Source organism: Gadus macrocephalus, chromosome 13, assembly GCF_031168955.1.
Source record: "Gadus macrocephalus chromosome 13, ASM3116895v1".
Lineage (NCBI taxonomy): Eukaryota > Metazoa > Chordata > Actinopteri > Gadiformes > Gadidae > Gadus > Gadus macrocephalus.
In genome coordinates, this window is record NC_082394.1 from 19,598,482 (window position 1) to 19,615,758 (window position 17,277).

General features: G+C 48.7%; 3 protein-coding genes across 13 annotated transcripts in view; 1 reads left to right on the top strand and 2 right to left on the bottom strand.

Moving 5' to 3' along the window:
• Window positions 1-11,231, top strand: part of erc2 (ELKS/RAB6-interacting/CAST family member 2) — a 55,500-nt gene extending 44,269 nt beyond the window's left edge. For 4 of the 6 annotated variants that reach the window (XM_060068956.1, XM_060068960.1, XM_060068959.1 and 1 more), the window contains 7 exons: window positions 849-977; window positions 3,807-3,921; window positions 4,172-4,362; window positions 5,830-5,977; window positions 6,154-6,882; window positions 7,315-7,378; window positions 7,497-11,231. In XM_060068956.1, the coding sequence (XP_059924939.1) occupies window positions 849-977; window positions 3,807-3,921; window positions 4,172-4,362; window positions 5,830-5,977; window positions 6,154-6,882; window positions 7,315-7,341 (1,339 nt within the window). In that variant the 3' untranslated portion in view covers window positions 7,342-7,378; window positions 7,497-11,231. Of the gene's footprint in view, window positions 1-848; window positions 978-3,408; window positions 3,421-3,806; window positions 3,922-4,171; window positions 4,363-5,829; window positions 5,978-6,153; window positions 6,883-7,314; window positions 7,379-7,496 lie in introns of all 6 variants that reach the window. The other 2 variants (XM_060068961.1, XM_060068962.1) reach the window with 2 other exon arrangements.
• Window positions 10,940-15,030, bottom strand: LOC132470390 (protein disulfide isomerase CRELD1). Of its 5 annotated transcripts, XM_060068975.1 has the most exons (7): window positions 14,503-14,665; window positions 14,357-14,388; window positions 13,195-13,364; window positions 12,485-12,568; window positions 12,302-12,397; window positions 12,046-12,186; window positions 10,940-11,925 (listed from the first exon to the last, which is right to left on the bottom strand). In XM_060068975.1, the coding sequence occupies exons 2-7, from the start codon at window positions 14,362-14,364 to the stop codon at window positions 11,705-11,707; spliced, it is 720 nt and encodes a 239-aa protein (XP_059924958.1). In that variant the 5' UTR covers window positions 14,365-14,388; window positions 14,503-14,665; the 3' UTR covers window positions 10,940-11,704. The 5 variants fall into 5 exon arrangements, with proteins under 5 accessions (XP_059924958.1, XP_059924960.1, XP_059924959.1 ...); XM_060068977.1 differs by lacking the exons at window positions 14,357-14,388; window positions 14,503-14,665 and adding an exon at window positions 14,891-15,030; XM_060068976.1 differs by lacking the exon at window positions 14,357-14,388 and having other exon boundaries at window positions 14,503-14,663.
• The window catches only part of LOC132470388 (uncharacterized), a 75,838-nt gene continuing 73,312 nt past the window's right edge, over window positions 14,752-17,277 (bottom strand). For both annotated transcript variants that reach the window (XM_060068967.1, XM_060068968.1), the window contains exons 11-15: window positions 17,180-17,233; window positions 17,044-17,095; window positions 16,857-16,952; window positions 15,654-15,692; window positions 14,752-15,534 (exon numbers count right to left, since the gene is read on the bottom strand). In XM_060068967.1, coding sequence (XP_059924950.1) covers window positions 14,921-15,534; window positions 15,654-15,692; window positions 16,857-16,952; window positions 17,044-17,095; window positions 17,180-17,233 — 855 coding nt within the window. In that variant the 3' untranslated portion in view covers window positions 14,752-14,920. The remainder of the gene's footprint in view (window positions 15,535-15,653; window positions 15,693-16,856; window positions 16,953-17,043; window positions 17,096-17,179; window positions 17,234-17,277) is intronic.

The following is a 17,277-nucleotide window of genomic DNA, read 5'->3' on the forward strand; positions in this document are numbered from 1 at the left end:
GGCCTTAACAGGGTTGGGCAAAACAAACACACAGCTCTGGGAGCAGCTAGAAGAGCGTTTGGAATATATTGGATGTCAATTGAAGGCAAACTGACCAATTCCGTAGTGGGTCTACACAACAAATAGAGGTGAGTTGAGCTAGGTCATGGCTGATTGACGTCTCGATATAGCTATTGACAACCATTAGCTATATCGAGAGACTTCCACATTTATTTACCTGTTAGAATAACAGCAATATGTCAATATGACTCTAGCAAGGCTAGTTTGACTATATAATATGGGGTATTCTGCTATTGCCACTAGGTATCATACTCACATCGTCGCTTTCACCTTAGGGTGCTAGTGGCACTTATAATCTTCACCTAAGGATCCTAGCAGCACTTCTAGGGCACCTAAGGGTGCTAGCAGTACTTTGTTACCTGTACAACACCTTGTACTGTACAACTGTCATGTGATTAATTTCATGTTTTGTCCTTTGCCGTCCTTTCCCAATTCTGTCCTATTCCCTTCTTTCTGGTCTGGTCTGGTCTGGTCTGGTCTGGTCTGGCCTCTCTCTCTCTCTCTCTCTCTCTCTCTCTCTCTCTCTCTCTCTCTCTCTCTCTCTCTCTCTCTCTCTCTCTCTCTCTCTCTCTCTCTCTCTCTCTCTCTCTCTCTCTCTCTCTCTCTCTCTCTCTCTCTCTCTCTCTCTCTCTCTCTCTCTCTCTCCCTCCCTCACCTTCTCTCTCTCCCTCTCCACATAACCTTCTGCCCTCTACACCCAAACTAAATTGTCCACCCTCTATGTACCCCTACCTCAACCATTCCCCCTCCTACCATGCCTCCCACACCGGTCCTCCTCCCCCACACAGCCCCCCTCCTCCGTCCTCTGTCCCCCGCCCCGCCCCCCGTCCCGGGGGCAGAGCTCCCCCCGCCCTTGACCCCCCTGTGACCGCGCCTCCCCAGCAGATAGGGGGCATGGTGTGGGATTTCCTGGGAAAGTGAGTGCCCTGCCCCGGCCCCCCAGCACAGCGTGGTTATAGAGGCCCCGCCCGCTGCCCCTGCACTCAGTGTTGGTTCTGTCTCGTCTCGGGCCCCGGGTCCCCCTGCACTCACACATCTCTACACCACATGCTAGACACTGTGGCTCGTCCATTGTCTCCGCCGTTCTCCACCTGCATGTTCTGAAGGTCCTGGAGTGTGGTTATTAATTATTAGTGTTGGGTTCACTGCGGCCTGTGTCTGTGTGTGTGTGTTTTCTGTATGTGTGCACTGTGGAGAGCCAAAGGGTCACAACTACGCCTGATTGTAGACATGTACTGATTTAAATCAATGTACTATTTGGATTTTGGGTTTTTTATAAAACTGATTTTAAGGTTGTATTTCATTACGCCTTCAAATGCCCTGTTTTAGTGGTTCTAATCATCAGAATAGAGCGTTTTAGATCTATTTACCGCCTTAGATAGTCAAAGTCAAAATCAACTGAGATCCTCTTCTGGAGTTATTAAGACCATGATGAATAATGGAGGGGTAGGCTATTTTTGGGGTGTAATACATGGTAAATTCATTAAATACTCTGTAGGCTGTGCTGTGTTACTATAGGCCTACATATGTTGTTCTTGATGCTCAGTGTGGCGGTTTTACCAATGCTCAATATTAATGTACCTTATTAAATCCATACAGAGGATTGTTGAAGAATGTTTTGTTCACATGAGTGTAGTCGCGTTCTCCTAGGCTCGCACATCACTTCCTGAACATTCAATGGTTTGTACACTAGGTGTCATCCCATTACTTTAAATAGAAATTCCCCATACTGTGGTAGTAGTATGATATGAGTAAAAGTATGTAAAAGACAGTGTTTTTAATAAAATACAAGGCCTAATAAAATAAAATGTTGATTATGAAAGCTCAAAACGCAGAATTTTACGTTAATTTTTTAGGTCAATACAAGTCTACAATGAAGCTTATTTGTCGTGCTTTGGCCTTCCAAAGTGAGTTCACATTTGAGTTTGCATACTGCATCTCTTGTGCACCAGGGATGTGTTTTCAAATTGCATGCAGCTTGCAATAAATTCATTGTCATTAGCATTTAGCATGCAATATAAAATAACACATATTGCATGTCAGCATGAAGATATTATTCATACTATTATGCAATTTGTTAAGAAAACAACGGCATGCATAATATATCGTACTATCATTTGTCCTGACTGGTGCACTCTATTTTCTGTAATGCAGTAGTTCTTTGCTTATCTAGTTTTAACTTTCTTGTGGTTATGTTGGACTTTTTCTTATGGTGAAGTATGGTGCTGTTATTGTATTTCATTGTAAATCACACCAATGTTTTTTTAGTAAATCATTTCTTACACAACTCATATGAAAAAGGTAAAACCTTTCCCGCTTATTATACGTTACTAAAGACATTTTGTAGTGCACTTGGTGTGATTTGACAAAATGCCGTTCATCGAAACGTACACATATTCACCTTGTTGTGGGCTGTTTGTTCTGGCATTTTCTATGTGTAGGAATGTTCTGTTTTTATAGCTCCTTCTCTCGCCCTATCTCTCCCACTCTCTCTCTCCCTATCCCTTTCTCTCCCTCTCTCTCCCCCCCTCATTACCACCCCCTCCCCTAAACACACACTTACACACTTCCTAGAACTCATTAACCTTCGTTGCTTTGGTCCTGTTTTTCCTATGCCTTCTTCCCTGCTCTACTAGCCAGTTAGCTAACCCGAACCCTAACTTTAACCCTAACCCTAACCCTTTCCTTAACCTTAACCTTACCTTAACCCTCATCCTAACCTAACCCTCACCCTATACCTAGCCCTATGTCTACGTAACCCCCTGACTTAGCCAGCCAATGTCTACTCAAACCCTGCCCTTACCAGCCCATGTCTCAACCCCTGACTTAACCAGGCCATGTCTACTTAACCAGGCCATGTCTCAACCCCTGCTGTAACCAAAACCTCTAATGGTCCATGACTGACACACTAACCCCTTGTGGTCCGGGTTTTCAGCCCTGCTGTTAAAACATGTGCTGGCTCCGATGTGGCTGAGTTTGTGCTAATTGACTGCATGTCGGCCCCTCCAGGCTTGGCAGCAGATGCCCGTTGTTCGGCGTTGACGTGAAGGTGCATCCAGCAAAAAGCAGTCACATACTAAATAGTTAGGCTGAGGATTAGGGAGGGGGTAACCCTAACCATAATCCTAATCCTCCTGGGTGGCCTGACGCCTTTTGCACTGTGGTTGTTGAGCAAAGAGCAATGCAGAAGATCCTGTGGATAACCTGTGGTTATGAACTGTGTCCCTGTTCATAATCGATCTGAGTCTGTGCGGCTCACTCTTTTCTTTGTATCTCTTGTTTCCTTTATCCCTGCTCCTCCTCTCGTCCAACAACGTCTCCTTCCTCCCCCCCGCCTGTCCGTCTCAGTCTGGCTCCCAGGTATGTCCTGCCCTTCAGGCATGAAGCGCTCCTCCTCCTCCTGCCCCCCTCCCCTCCGCCCACACACGCATACCCACCCACATACGCACCACATGCACACACCTTTTTGAGTCAACCTATGAGTCATGACCCAACCTATGAGTCTTTCTGACACATTCCAAGGATGTTTGTCTGGCTCGTCAGTGTGGCGATCTGTCCTGCCGTTCTGATGAGGGTCGTGTCCTTTCAAAGCAATATCCAGTCAAAAAGAAAGCATTATCAACTCATGTAAAAATCATCCACTACAGTACAGCCCTTTTACGTAACCGTTACACAGTGAACGTTTCCCTGTTTAATAATGCGAGTGTTCAATAGGTTGTTGGTATAACTGTTCGCGGCTCTTTCAGACAAGGAGGCAAAGAGCAAACTAAAAAGGGCCCAAACATTAAACTGGGAACCAAAGGGGACAAGAAGGGCATGGGACAAGACCTCCGCAAAGACGGTACCATGGACCACTTGAAGGTACAGTATGGGGAGCTGTAGGTTTATATGTTCATACGCGAGAGAGAGAGAGAGAGAGAGAGAGAGAGAGAGAGAGAGAGAGAGAGAGAGAGAGAGAGAGACAAATTGACTGAATACTAAGTGATATTCTGAAACCTCCTGCCATTCCTGTGCGCACACGTTTGTGTGCGTGTGTGTGTGTGTGTGTGTGTGTTTGTATGTATGTGTGTGTGTGTGTGTGTGTGTGTTCATGTGCGTGTGCGTGTGCCAGCTGGAGGAGCTGATGGGCACTCTGGAGAGGACCAGGCAGGAGCTGGACGCCACCAAGCAGCGGCTCTCCTCCACGCAGCGGTCCCTGCAGGAGAGGGACGGCATCCTCTGCAGTGTTGTCGTCCCGCAGCACTGCATAGAGGGGGGGGGCACGGAGCGCCGCTCGCAGCTGGAGGAGATCCTGGAGATGAAGTCAGTCATCACACTGGGAGCACACACTGGGAGCACACACTGGGAGCACATACTGGGAACACATACTGGGAGCACACACTGGGAGCACATACTGGGAACACATACTGGGAGCACACACTGGGAGCACATACTGGGAGCACAATCATACTGGGAGCACATGCTGGGAACACATACTGGGAGCACATACTGGGAACACATACTGGGAGCACATACTGGGAACACATACTGGGAGCACACACTGGGAGCACATACTGGGTGCACAATCATACTGGGAGCACATGCTGGGAACACATATTGGGAACACACACTGGGAGCACATACTGGGAACACAATCCTACTGGGAGCACATACTGGGAACACATATTGGGAATACACACTCGGAACACAGCCTTGGCATCATACTGGGACAGCATAACTGTCATATTGGGAACACGTACTTGGAGCACAACATTAGCATCATACTGGGAACACAGCATTAGCATCATACTGGGAACACAATATTAGCATCATACTGGGACATCATTAGCATCATACTGGGACAGCATTAGCATCATACTGGGACAACATTAGTGTCATACTGGGACAGCAATAGCATCATACTGGGACAGTATTAGTGTCATACTGGGACAGCAGTAGCATCATACTGGGACAGTATTAGCATCATACTGGTACAGCATTAGTGTTATACTGGGACAGCATTAGCATCATACTGGGACAGCATTAGTTTCATACTGGGAGAGCATTAGTGTCATACTGGGACAGCATTAGTGTCATACTGGGACAGCATTAATGTCATACTGGGAGCATTAGTGTTATACTGGGACAGCATTAGTGTCATACTGGGAGCATTAGTGTTATACTGGGACAGCATTAGTGTCATACTGGGACAGCATTAGTGTCATATTGGGACTGCATTAGTGTCATACTGGGAGCATTAGTGTCTTACTGGGACAGCATTAGTGTTATACTGGGAGCATTAGTGTTATACTGGGACAGCATTAGTGTCATACTGGGACAGCATTAGTGTCATACTGGGACAGCCTTAGTGTCATACTGGGACAGCATTAGGGTCATACTGGGAGCATTAGTGTCATACTGGGACAGCATAAGTGTCAAACTGGGACAGCATTAGCATCATACTGGGACAGCATTAGTGTCATACTGGGACAGCATTAGTGTCATATTGGGACAGCATTAGCATCATACTGCAACTTCATAACCTGAAAAGACATTCATTTAAACAAATAGTAATATGTAGGCAATGGGGTATGTTACGTGAAATGCATCTGATGCTGAATTCTAACAAAACAAGCAAAAACAATAGACCTGTTGTTCAGTTGGAGGCCCGACCCAGCCAGGCATGGCTCTGGTTAGCTTCAGGGGCCCGCTGTTTAGTTCGATACTGCTTTAGTAACACAATAATTGTATCATCTCCTTTCCTTCTTTTGTCTTTTTGATTCTGACCAGACAAGAAGCCCTGCTATCGGCTATCAGCGAGAAGGATGCCAACATTGCCCTGCACGAACTAAATGCCCCTAATAATAAGAAGAGCCAAGAGGAGTTGCTCTATCTGAAGAAGGAGAAGGACAGACTGATGCACCAGCTCAAACAGCAGGTGAGGACCTCTCCCCACTGAGACGTCCCTCAGCAGTGTGTTCAGACGACTAGCCTGAGCCTCGCCTCTGGAGCTGCAGTAGAATAGTACAGACTCACACGGCAGGTCTTCTGCAGCTCCATCCTGTTACCTTGGTGTTAGCTTTGTATGACTGCGTGGTTTCTGTCCTCCTCCAGACGCAGAGCAGAATGAAGCTCATCACCGACAACTATGAGGACGAACACTACCACGCCAACAGCCCCCACGCCCCCCCGCCCCAGCCCCTCCACCCTCAGCCCCAGCCCCACTACCCCCACGCCCCCCACGCCCCCCAGACCCACTACCCCCACGCCCCCCAGCCCCTCTACCCCCACGCTCCCCACGGACAGCACGCCCAGCCGCCGGCCCAGCACCCACACACACAGCAGCCCCCGCCGGGGCACCCGCAGCCACACCCACCGCAGCACCCCCAAGGGCACCCCCAGGGGCACCCCCAAGGGCACCCCCAAGGGCACCCCCAGGGGCACCCCCAAGGGCACCCCCAAGGGCACCCACAGCACACCCAACACCCACAACAGCACCCACAACAACACCCACAACAGCACCCTCAACAGCACCCACAACATCCCCAACAGCACCCACAGCACCAACAGCAATACCCTCAGCAGCACCCTCCACCCCACCAGCGCCACAGTGCTCCCCCGCCCCACCAGCAGCACCCGCACGGACCCCCCCCACAGCAGCACCCTCACCCCCAGCACCCCCACGGCCCCGCTCCACAGGGGCCTCACCCCCAGCACCCGCACCCCCAGCACCCTCCGCACGCACCCACACATTCCCAGCACCCGCGACACCCGGCGCCGCATCACCGCGGGGGGCCCAACCGCGGACCACCCCATGCTGGCCACCGGCCCGCCCCCGACCAGGTCAGACCCGTTCACCGGTGGTGTGACGTCATTCCCGCTGTCTTCAGTGTGTGTGTGTAGTGTTGTTGTTCTGTACGTCAGCGATACTAAGGCCCAATCCCATTTCTACCCCTTCCCCCTACCCCTTCCCCTTCCCCCTTCCCCTTACCCCTCCCCCTTGTTTTGAAGGGGGAGGGGGAAGGGGTAAGGGGTACAAATGGGATTGGGCCTTAGGCCCAATCCCATTTGTACCCCTTCCCCCTTCCCCCTTCCCCCTTCCCCCTTCCCCCTTCCCCCTTCCCCCTTCCCCCTTCCCCCTTCCCCCTTCCCCCTTCCCCCTTCCCCCTTCAAAACAATGGGGAGGGGTAAGGGGAAGGGGTAAGGGGTAGAAATGGGATTGGGCCTTAATGTGCACCACCTGAAATAATCTACTCTGTTACACCCCTCCCTCAGGACGATGAGGAGGGCATCTGGGCATAATCTGTACCGGGACCACCAAAGCACCACGATCTGAAGGGTAAGAGATAGCATAATGAGACCCGTGCAACTTGCTACTAATTAAATTCACTTGTCTCATTACGATATTCTTTCCAGAAACTAACGGTTTCATTTTCTCTAAACTGTCGTTTCCCAAGGAGGATTGAGTCACTATTGGAGGAGCACCGTTCTGCCATGATGATAAAACACATTGACTACCTGACCAAACCTTTATTGATTTCACTGATGGAACACTTACAACGGAGCCTTGACTGGGGGAGGGACCAGGTGGACGAGCCAGGCGGGGGACACTGTCAGCTGAGCAGGCAGCATCCTCAGTCGGGAGACACCACCTGCAGTGACAGGTGACCGTGGTCATAGACCCTTTGAGCCCTGTTTGTGTTGCACTTCAGGTTACACCAGAGCTGTTCTCCGGGGGCAACGCGGCAGAGGGCCCGACTGCCGAGCGTGGATCGGGTGGATTGAGAGAGTCGCTGTGGCTCCAAACACCAATTCGCTGCTTGACTTCCCAAAAGGATAGTGTGTCAGAGAAACATAAAAAAGAAACAGAACCTTGCATCTCTACTGCCACAGAGGCCTGACCTCCAGATACCTGTCTGCCTGCCCAGATACCTGTCTGCCTGCCCAGATACCTGTCTGCCGCCCTCCTCTGGCCACACAGCCCTGCTACACTTCCTTCCACACATCCAATGACATTGAGTCCACCCGTTACGTCCTCACTTTATTTACCGGCTGGGGTTTGTGGCTCTGCCTGCCTCGCCCCTCACTTAGCCAGCTCCAGCTCCACCCCCGCCTGATCGGCCAGGTGTCACTCGCGCTCATCTGACGTGGTGCACAGAAACCGCCCTTCCATTCACTTAACATTGTACTAACAATCAGCATACTTGCATGACACGATGATGTAGTGCTGGGAGCCCAGCAGCTGAGCCTAGGATCCACGAGGTAGAATCCCCTTACCACTGGCGTCCGCCTTGAGCTCCGTCTGCAGAGCAGGGGGCTGGCTGAACGACCATCCCCTGCACTTTGTGTTGGCCTTGGCGAAGGCTGCCGACTATCCTCATGTTACCTCATTTGATTACTAGAAGCAGTTAGTGGATTAATCTATGCAGATTTTCAGTTTGAATTTATTTATCTTAATCCTTGTGAAAGGATATCAATCAAAGTATGTTTTCCATTTCGATCAGACTGACCATGAGAATGGCCAGAAGATATGTGTACATTATTCAGATGTTTTGGGTTTCTATGACTATGCACCTTCACACCCCCCTCCCTTTGTAGGAATCTTCCTAATGGTGCTGCTGTTGGTGCTTCACCTAAACGTTGTCTGATGACCTGGTCAAGAGCATCGTTCAATTACTGAATAGGGACTTGATCCCAAAATGGGCTTCAACTATCAACTATTGCTGATGATCGAATTGTACATACATATTTAAAACAACTAAAATGAGTCTGCGTGAACATGAATCATTTATCTGAGAGGTTATGGTCCTCTGCATACGATGCCAATATAAATACTGTTGTTGACTATGAAGTGAAAGTGGTGTTTGGTAGATATTCTCGTATAGGTCAATCATCAGCTCATTCACCCCTATGTTATTCATGTGTCATACAGTATATTAGTCCTCTCCATGTCCTAGATCATCTGTGTGACCTCCCCTACCAAAAAAGTATTGCAAACATAGTGACTTGTTTTCTCCCTCTAAAGATGGTGGCCTGCACCTATTGCAGAACTGTATACACATATTATAGATATATATATATATATAAATATAAAGAGAGCTCTATAGAGTATGTCTATATGTAGTTTTAATATTATTCCACAAAGGAGAAAGACATTTTTTATGTTCCTGCTTTTAGTTCGAAGGGGTGCACTGTAAGGCAGACTTGTTATATAGCGAGCATGGAGAGAAAGCTCTGGGCTACATTGTTAGAATCTCTCTCTTGATGTTGAAGAACATTCCCTTTCTAGTTATAGAAGACTGGTCTGACGCAGTCCAATTGCTCAAGCAGCTAACAGGAAAAAACCACAATAGGTGTGTACTCCAACCTAAAGTACAAAAGGCAACATATCGGCGTTCCGCAAGGAGCGTTGGTCCAGACCAGGGTGAGGGCTGGTCGGGGTCTCCCTGGCCCAGGGCAAACCACTCAGAAACTCAATGGGAGCTAAGGTGGCAGCAAGAAGAAGACTATGGCCTGATCTCTGCACGGAGGGTGAGGACTATCCCCTTAGCAGTGTCTCTCTGGAGTTCCTGAGTGACCATGCCTGACAGATCATCCACTCCCTTCCCTTTTCTTATGCTTTGCGTCGTCGTGGTCGTGCCGTCGTGAGCAGCAGTGGTGACAAGCGTGTCCGTAACAGTAGAACTAAAGAAAACGATGAATATTCCAGCGTTGTTTGACCGTAGAGTGGAAGATTAGACTGTTATCGCCCACCCCCCCACCAGCCCCTCATCACATCATGGTGCCTGAGTGTTTCTCCTTTGATAATATTGATGGTTGTGTTGTCCACTCTTTGGTTGGATCAGCAGGCCGCTCTCCTCCAGATCTCCTCCAGGTCTCCTCCAGGTCCCGGTACTCTTCACATTGACCCACATTCGCCAAGTCCTGTGAGTTGTTCGATCTTTGCGTTTCCAAACCTAATTATAATCCGAACGGTTGTGATTGTGAAGAAGTGAAGACGGAGCAGACAGTGGGGCAGAAATCTCTCACGTTGACATCGGGGGACAGAGGTTAAATCCTACATTTTCAGGTTCTTATCCAGTGAATACTTGAAGTAGGGGGTTCTCCTACCATGAAGAAAAACCTTATGTGATGAACATGGAAAAGTAATATTGAGCATTTTGAGTGTGCCCATGCATGCCGATTTATACATATTGTGCCATCCGAAAAAGATTATTTAAGGGCGACCAGTTCTCTGCAGAGCGAGAGTTGAACTGTTTATCTGGCTCATGGTTTCGGCTCGGGGCAAGGACCAATCATCGTCGGAAGTGACCGGCCAGTTCTTCTGAAACACATATTAGTGGTAAAAAGCTTTTAGTTACACCCAAACATTTCCACAAAGGCCTTTAGGAAAAAAACAAGATAAGTCTAGCGCCTTTTTGTTTGTTTTTATATACGAGTTATTTTCAGTTGTGTTACGCTGACAATGAAAACCTTTGGATCAAAGAAATCACTGTGACCAATGCCAGATACATTTATGTTAAATAGACCAAATTTTTGCTTATTTTTTTCATTTCTGTATTTAAGTTGTATTTATTTAAGTTCTATTCTATGCGTTCTGCTTTGAGACTGTACTATTTGTCTAGGTAAATGTTTTGACCTGTACAGTAAACTCTTAGGAACCAGTAAAATGTGTGTACAGCATGCTGAATGAATATGTGCGTGAACGTGGCCTATAATTTCCCATGAAGCATCGCTCCTCCATACATTAAGTGCATCGTGCATTGTGGCGGCGTGATGTTGTGTTTGAGAGTGCTGTGGTCCTCCCCCACCGTGTCCCCTCAGTAGACAGCCTGTGCAGTTCTATGAGAGTGCAGCATGATTGCAGGGTTGCTGGTGTAAATGTTTAAAAAAAAAAAGATTTGTGTAAGTATGTACTAGTGTGTAAGTGGGCACGCACACTCACTGCTTGTATGTGTTATCAATGCATATGAGAAGGTATGTCAAGTAGGGTACTATTCCCCAAGAAGGAGGGAGAGTGAGTGGAAGGCTTGAATGAAGCATGGACTCGGTTATGTTGCTGTTCCTAACCACGGAGGCTGTCTGTCCGTAGTACCCGAGGCGTTTGCTATTGTATGTGATGTAACAGAATATAACTATTGAGTGTTGGCCAGCTCGTTTATATCCATCCAATAAAGGTGACTTTCTTTCTGGAGCTGTGTCTTTTTGAAGTAATACACATTGGACCATATATAAGCTGCCCTGATTATGGAAACATCATTAAGAAAATGACACAAATATCAAAATGCAGATGTTCTTTAATCTTATTGTATCATGCCAATTCCTATTCATTGATTTCTCTTGTCTTTCTTTTTAGATAACATAGAAATGATACAATAGTATTTATTAACTCTAGACAGCAAATGTGAGACAAACAATGTATACAAAATGTTTATAAATCGATATGATTCATTATAAATTTAAATAGTTTCCTGACCAAGGTGAAGTGCCAAAATAAATACATAACTGGAATCCAATAAATGCAAAATAATAAGGCTCCATCTGTTCTGGTGCTGGCCAGAGAGATGGAGGTTCATGTAACGGTACATGAACCTGAATGCACATACGTTGCGTACATTCGATGTCCTCATGTGAGGCAAGCAGTAAGTCCTGTCTCAGGGCCCTCCTAGGACCCCTTCAGGAAGCGGTCTAAGAAGCGGTCCCCTCGCTCCGAGAGCCAGTACCCAGCCATGGCCGCCACGCCCCCCATGAATATGGAGGTGAAGACCATATCCCCCTTGGCCGCCAGCGTGGCCAGGGCACACAGCACCACCCCGAAGAACATCTGCTGCAGCACGGCCACCTCATCCTCCGGGACGTCCTCGAACAGACCCTTCTCCTGGGCGCCTGCAGGGGGTCACCAATCATCACTGTTCCTGTGAGGAGCTTTGGTCCCGGCTGCACCAGTGACGATGTTTTCTTCAATTCATAATTAACAAAGAGCAAGTACTCGTGCCAAGTACTCACTTTGCGGCTGTGTCCTCACGCAGACGTTATTCTTACGAATGAACCCGTCGGCGCAGTCACAGAGGAAAGAGCCTTCCAGGTTTGTGCAGAGCTCGTCCAGACCCAGGCACGGCAGGCTGGTCTCCCCGCATTCATCCACATCTGAACAGAAAAACAAGCAAAGAGCTCCACTGTAGTCATCATGTCATCTTAAAAACCCACTGAAGCTCAAACGTTATGTTCTAGAAGTTACAGAGGTGGATCCCTCAGGGTGTACCCAGACACTTGGCACCCGTCAGCCTGTAGCCCGCCGCACACTTCCTGCAGCGCGCCGGCCCGCTGCCCATGCAGCTCCCGCAGGCCTGGTCGCACTCTGGGGAACAACAACAACACGTTACACGCTGCCCCTCAGCCACCCGTGGGGTACAGACGCTGTGACTCGGGCTCCTCCCAGCCTGACCTCTGCAGTGGTAGGAGCCCTCGGTGTTGGCGCAGTAGGTGTCTGGAGGGCAGCGGCCCTGCGCCGTGCCACACTCATCGATGTCTGGAGCAGCAGCACAGAGAACAAGGAGGTCAACAATGTTACGTACACATTAATATACTTACTTCTATGCTCGGTGGCTGGCTATAAATGGACCGGGTGAAGGATTTGAGATGCAAACATCGCTTAAATTGCGACTTTATGAACAGGTTGCAGTTGAACCGATTCTCTCTTTTGTGTCATGTGGCCTGTGGGTGGGTTTTACTTTGTGGGTGGGTTTTACTTTTTTACCCAGACACTTTTGCCCCCCAAAAATAGGAAGTGACGACTCATTATGGTAAAAATTTAAGGTAATAAGATAGGGCCCTTAAGATAATTAATTTTGACTATTCAGCTCGTTAGTGGAACACCTGACCTACAGGTGTGGAGAGAACACTTTTGTTGTCTCTTCCCTGCTCAATGGTGAATCTATCTTCAGGTAGACCTGGGGCTGTGGAGGTGGGTGCATGGTACAACCACTACCACCTCTTAGCGCCATTCGGTTGGACTAGCTTGGTCCATGGTAAATACACAGTGTCCCATGTAGCCCTTTGTATTGTTGGGCAAGTTACACACACACACACACACACACACACACACACACACACACACACACACACACACACACACACACACACACACACACACACCTATACAGGTGTTGTGATAAAGCGTCCATCCAGCTTCACATTCCAGACAGCGGTTCTTGTCCTGCAGGGAGCATGATGCACAGGCGTCGGGACAGCTGTGGGCCACGGAGGGCCCTGCCGAGCTAAGCCAAACGGCCAAGAGAAGCATCCAGAGAACCATGATGGGACAGCTGTCAAAGGAAAGGTACAGAGGTGGGTTTAGACCTAGCCTAGGTAATGCTGTTGTTATAATGGCATTTAACATTGAACAAGATAACAACGTTCTCCACGTTTTTGAAGACCGTACATACTCCCATAGACCCAACTGGTAGCCTACAGCTGCCCATAGGCATAGACTCTAGCCCCCACACATAGAAACTTGAAAGAGGCAAATTATTTTTATTTTGAAAAAGGCTGTAACGTTTCTCATTGTTTATCTATGCCCGGACCAAAGACGAAAGGTGTCACAAGAATTCTGGAAACTTCCTGGGGGGAATCAGCAAACTAACGAGGTTAAAAAAAGTCAATTCAGTAACAAGATCCGCCTGAATATCTTGACTTTGTGTGTCAACATTGCGTCTGATGTCAACAAAGACGCACTTGAAATTACATGAAATATAATAGTTATTAGATAATAGTAATTTTAGACTATTTTCTTCAATGGGAAAGGCTTGCCCTGCATTCGTTCTATGTTAAAATAGCGATAGCTCATTCAAATGATTCGTCTTTCCACTGTCTGCACAAGCACACCATGCTGTGTTGATGGTATTATTTAAAACGCGATGTCAAGAATCCACTTGACATCGATTTGTATTTTAGCCATAAACACAATAAAGAAGGCAAATTATGTTCTTATCAAACCATATGTTCAGCAGCATGGATGCATTGTTAATCTTGAATCTCCTATTCACTTCTGGTTTGTCCGAGCAGACAGGGTTTGATCTAAGGTTCCCTGCTCTACTTTTATGTTGCACTTTAACCTGACTTTCAAACGGGACCCAGCGGGACTCTTGTGGTATCGACTCCTCGACATTTAATCCTAACTCAAATCCCAACGCCTGGTCGCTTCGGACGTGCCCTTCTTCGGCCACCTGCTCCTCCAAGCTCCGCCTTCCAGCGCCTCACCCCGGAGCAGCCCCGGGTCGCCGCCTCAGCGGCAGGCCGAGGCCAAGTGGGAACGCACCTTCCCATCTCGGAGTGAGATGGGTCTCTAGCCTGAGATAACAATTGCGAGAGTACCACAAACAATGACAGACAGGCGGACAGGGGTCAGCGGACCAAAACGCAAGAATAAATCATATTTAGGCTTTGCTTCAGACATTGAATTACCTTAAATGTGCATGACAGGAAGTTTCATATCTGCAGACAGGCTAGATATTGATGGCCTTTCGGTCTTAGCGAGGAGGTTTTTCTTCCTCTAAAACTAGTTTCTTCTCGATTAACTCTGTGGGGGCTGAGTCTGTCCCGAGTCTGCTTTGGATCTCTTGCTAGCTGACTGTCTTGAGGGGCCTCGACTGACCAAAGCGACCCTCCTACATTAGGCGTAAGAGCCAATCACAAGCTGAGGCACACCACCACAACAGATAAGTTCATTTATTTTTAGACATAGAAGTTTTGTTGGCACCGACGAAACCACACACGCATTGCTTAAAATAAAAGCAATGATGCAATTCTATTATTAAAAATCATTCAGCTGAAACGAGTTAAGGTTATGTACATAAGAATCCAGCAGTCCAGGATTGAGGCGTCATAGGGTCTGATGGGTGAGAGGATCCATCTCCGGTCCAGACGCTGTCCTCTGCTGGGCCTTGGTGTGTGTAGCAGCTCCTCTGGTCAGCTCGAGCAGTAGGGCCTGGCTCTGGGAGGGCAGGCGGAACACACTCAGCCCCTCGAGGAGCTCCGGGAGCGGCCCGCCGCCCCAGGCCAGCTTCCTGGGACAGGCCTCAAAGTCCACCAGTAGGAAGCGCTCCTCTGCCTGGCCCCGCCCCCGCGCCCCGGCCACACATGCCAGACACGCCCAGAAGACGTCAGAGTAAGGGGAGGGAGAGGTGGTGGCGGTGGGGCCCTGCGGTCCGCGGTCCTCCTCCCGTCCGGAGAGACGTGTCCACTGTTGGGCCCTCTGCAGGGCCCCGCGGGTCAACACCAGCACCACCCTGCCCCCCCCCCCCTGCTTCTCCAGACGCAGCAGCTGGGCGTAGAGCCAGGGCAACGGCCCCAGAGAGCAGAGCTCCGCGCGGCTCCACTGGTCCACCGACACCCCGAGGCCCTGCTCCCGGAGGGAGGAGCCCAGGCCGCACACCAGCTCACACAGACCCTCCTCCGCGTCTGGGGGGCTCAGCACCAGCGCCTGGCCCCTCACCGCTGGGCAGGGGGGGGGGAGGAGTGGTGGTTTATGTTTGCACAAAGGGCTAGGGTTGGTCAAGCTATGTCTACAAAATTGGTGTCTTCATCTTTTGCTGAAAGCGACAAAAACCACTCACTGTGTGTGTATTGAGCAGAGCGCCAGCACGTTGCCCACCCTACAGGAGAAAGAGAGATGAGGCACGGCGCAGGAAGTGATAACAGAGCCATCCCTTACTCCCTCTGCCTGCTCCTGCTACAAGGCTTCTCACCTCATGGGGAGAGTCTGCTACCTTGAGGCTAATTGACGCACACACTTTGGAGGAGACAAGGATGAACCAACCTGGTCGGACATAGACCATATACCTTATAAAGGGTGAGAGTGCTTCTGTTCTCTTGTTATTCACGTTTCTTTATTATAATACTCGCCCCAACCCTTTGGTTCGGTGAGAAGAGTGATCGATAGTCAAGGAACACTTCTCTAAACTGCTCCTCAACCGCCTACACTATAGATTATTCAACTTTGATTTCCACTTCAAGAATTACTACTAGAACGAAAAATACACAACGCATAGTCTATACGATGGTGGTAGTTTGGTGTCATCAAATCCTCTATTGTCTGAGGATTTGACTCATTCGCCCTATGTGACCCATAGTCACTGCTCCAGACCTCATCGCGGGGGGTTGTTGTAACGGGGGGTTCGGATGGGTAAATTGTTGTTAGGCAGGGGGAAATAGTTGTGCGGCAGGGGGAAATTGTTGTGGGCTCTGGGTCGCATCATAATTAGCATAGTCAGGTGGGGCAGATGGCTTTCCCTTTCGTGGCACGTGGGGAGTAGTGCAGATGACCGGCTACTCGCCAATAAAGCTGTTGATGTCTGATAGAATAGGGTTTCTTTCCTCCTGTAAACCACAAGATGGCGGCATTTGTTGCATCGGGAAGATGTATTCCCCATCTTGGCCACACGATGGCCGTGTTGGGTATATGCGACCATAGGCGCCCAAGGTTCCTCCCCCTGTGCCTTGGTCACTCCCCTCGGAGGGCCCAGAATCGAGGGGTTGGGCCACTATCACTCCTTGTCTGGCCACGCCTTTACGACACTGGGAGATTCTCATATTTTTTTACCCTTTTTGGACACACCAGTCAATTGACTGGTGTTTGTGTGTGTGTGTGTGTGTGTGTGTGTGTGTGTGTGTGTGTGTGTGTGTGTGTGTGTGTGTGCGTGTGTGCGCGTGTGTGAATCATGGAAAGTCCAATACATTTTCTTAGATGGCAATGAAGTATTGTCGCTTTAGCAGAGGCTGTCATCTGTGTTCATAAAGTTTAGAAGATAAATACATACTTTTTATTTTGTTATGTTGAGAGTAGAGAAGCAGAACCGCCAACAAAATCAACGTCACCATAGCGATGATCAGAAGATTCCAGCGCCATCTGCTGGCTGAAAGTTGAACGCATTCTTAAACATTTGATGGGCAGACTACTAAGAATGTTGAGGTTTTATTTATTGTTTGTGAACAATGAAATCGTACCAGTTGGGATGCAGAAGGGACCTAAGTCATGCTCCATCCGGTTCACTTTCACCTGTTTCAAATGTACAGAGAAGTATTTAGCACATGGAACTGAACTGAGACACGACATATTTGGATAGCATTTAAAACATTTTACCATCACACACGGTGGGAACCTAAGGTCGAAGGAATTGAAAGCCCCAGATATCTCCTGAGGAAGAAACAACACAACTCAAGAGGACATACGGGCTATAG

Excerpts from the sequence above, each read along its gene's own strand:
- LOC132470390 (XM_060068973.1), bottom strand. The coding sequence starts at position 13,438 with ATGTTAAATGCCATTATAACAACAGCATTACCTAGGCTAGGTCTAAAC. Across the intron at positions 12,398-12,484 it reads GGGCTCCTACCACTGCAGAG|AGTGCGACCAGGCCTGCGGG; the intron begins GTCAGGCTGGGA and ends GTTGTTCCCCAG. Across the intron at positions 12,187-12,301 it reads GACGGGTGCCAAGTGTCTGG|ATGTGGATGAATGCGGGGAG; the intron begins GTACACCCTGAG and ends TTTTCTGTTCAG.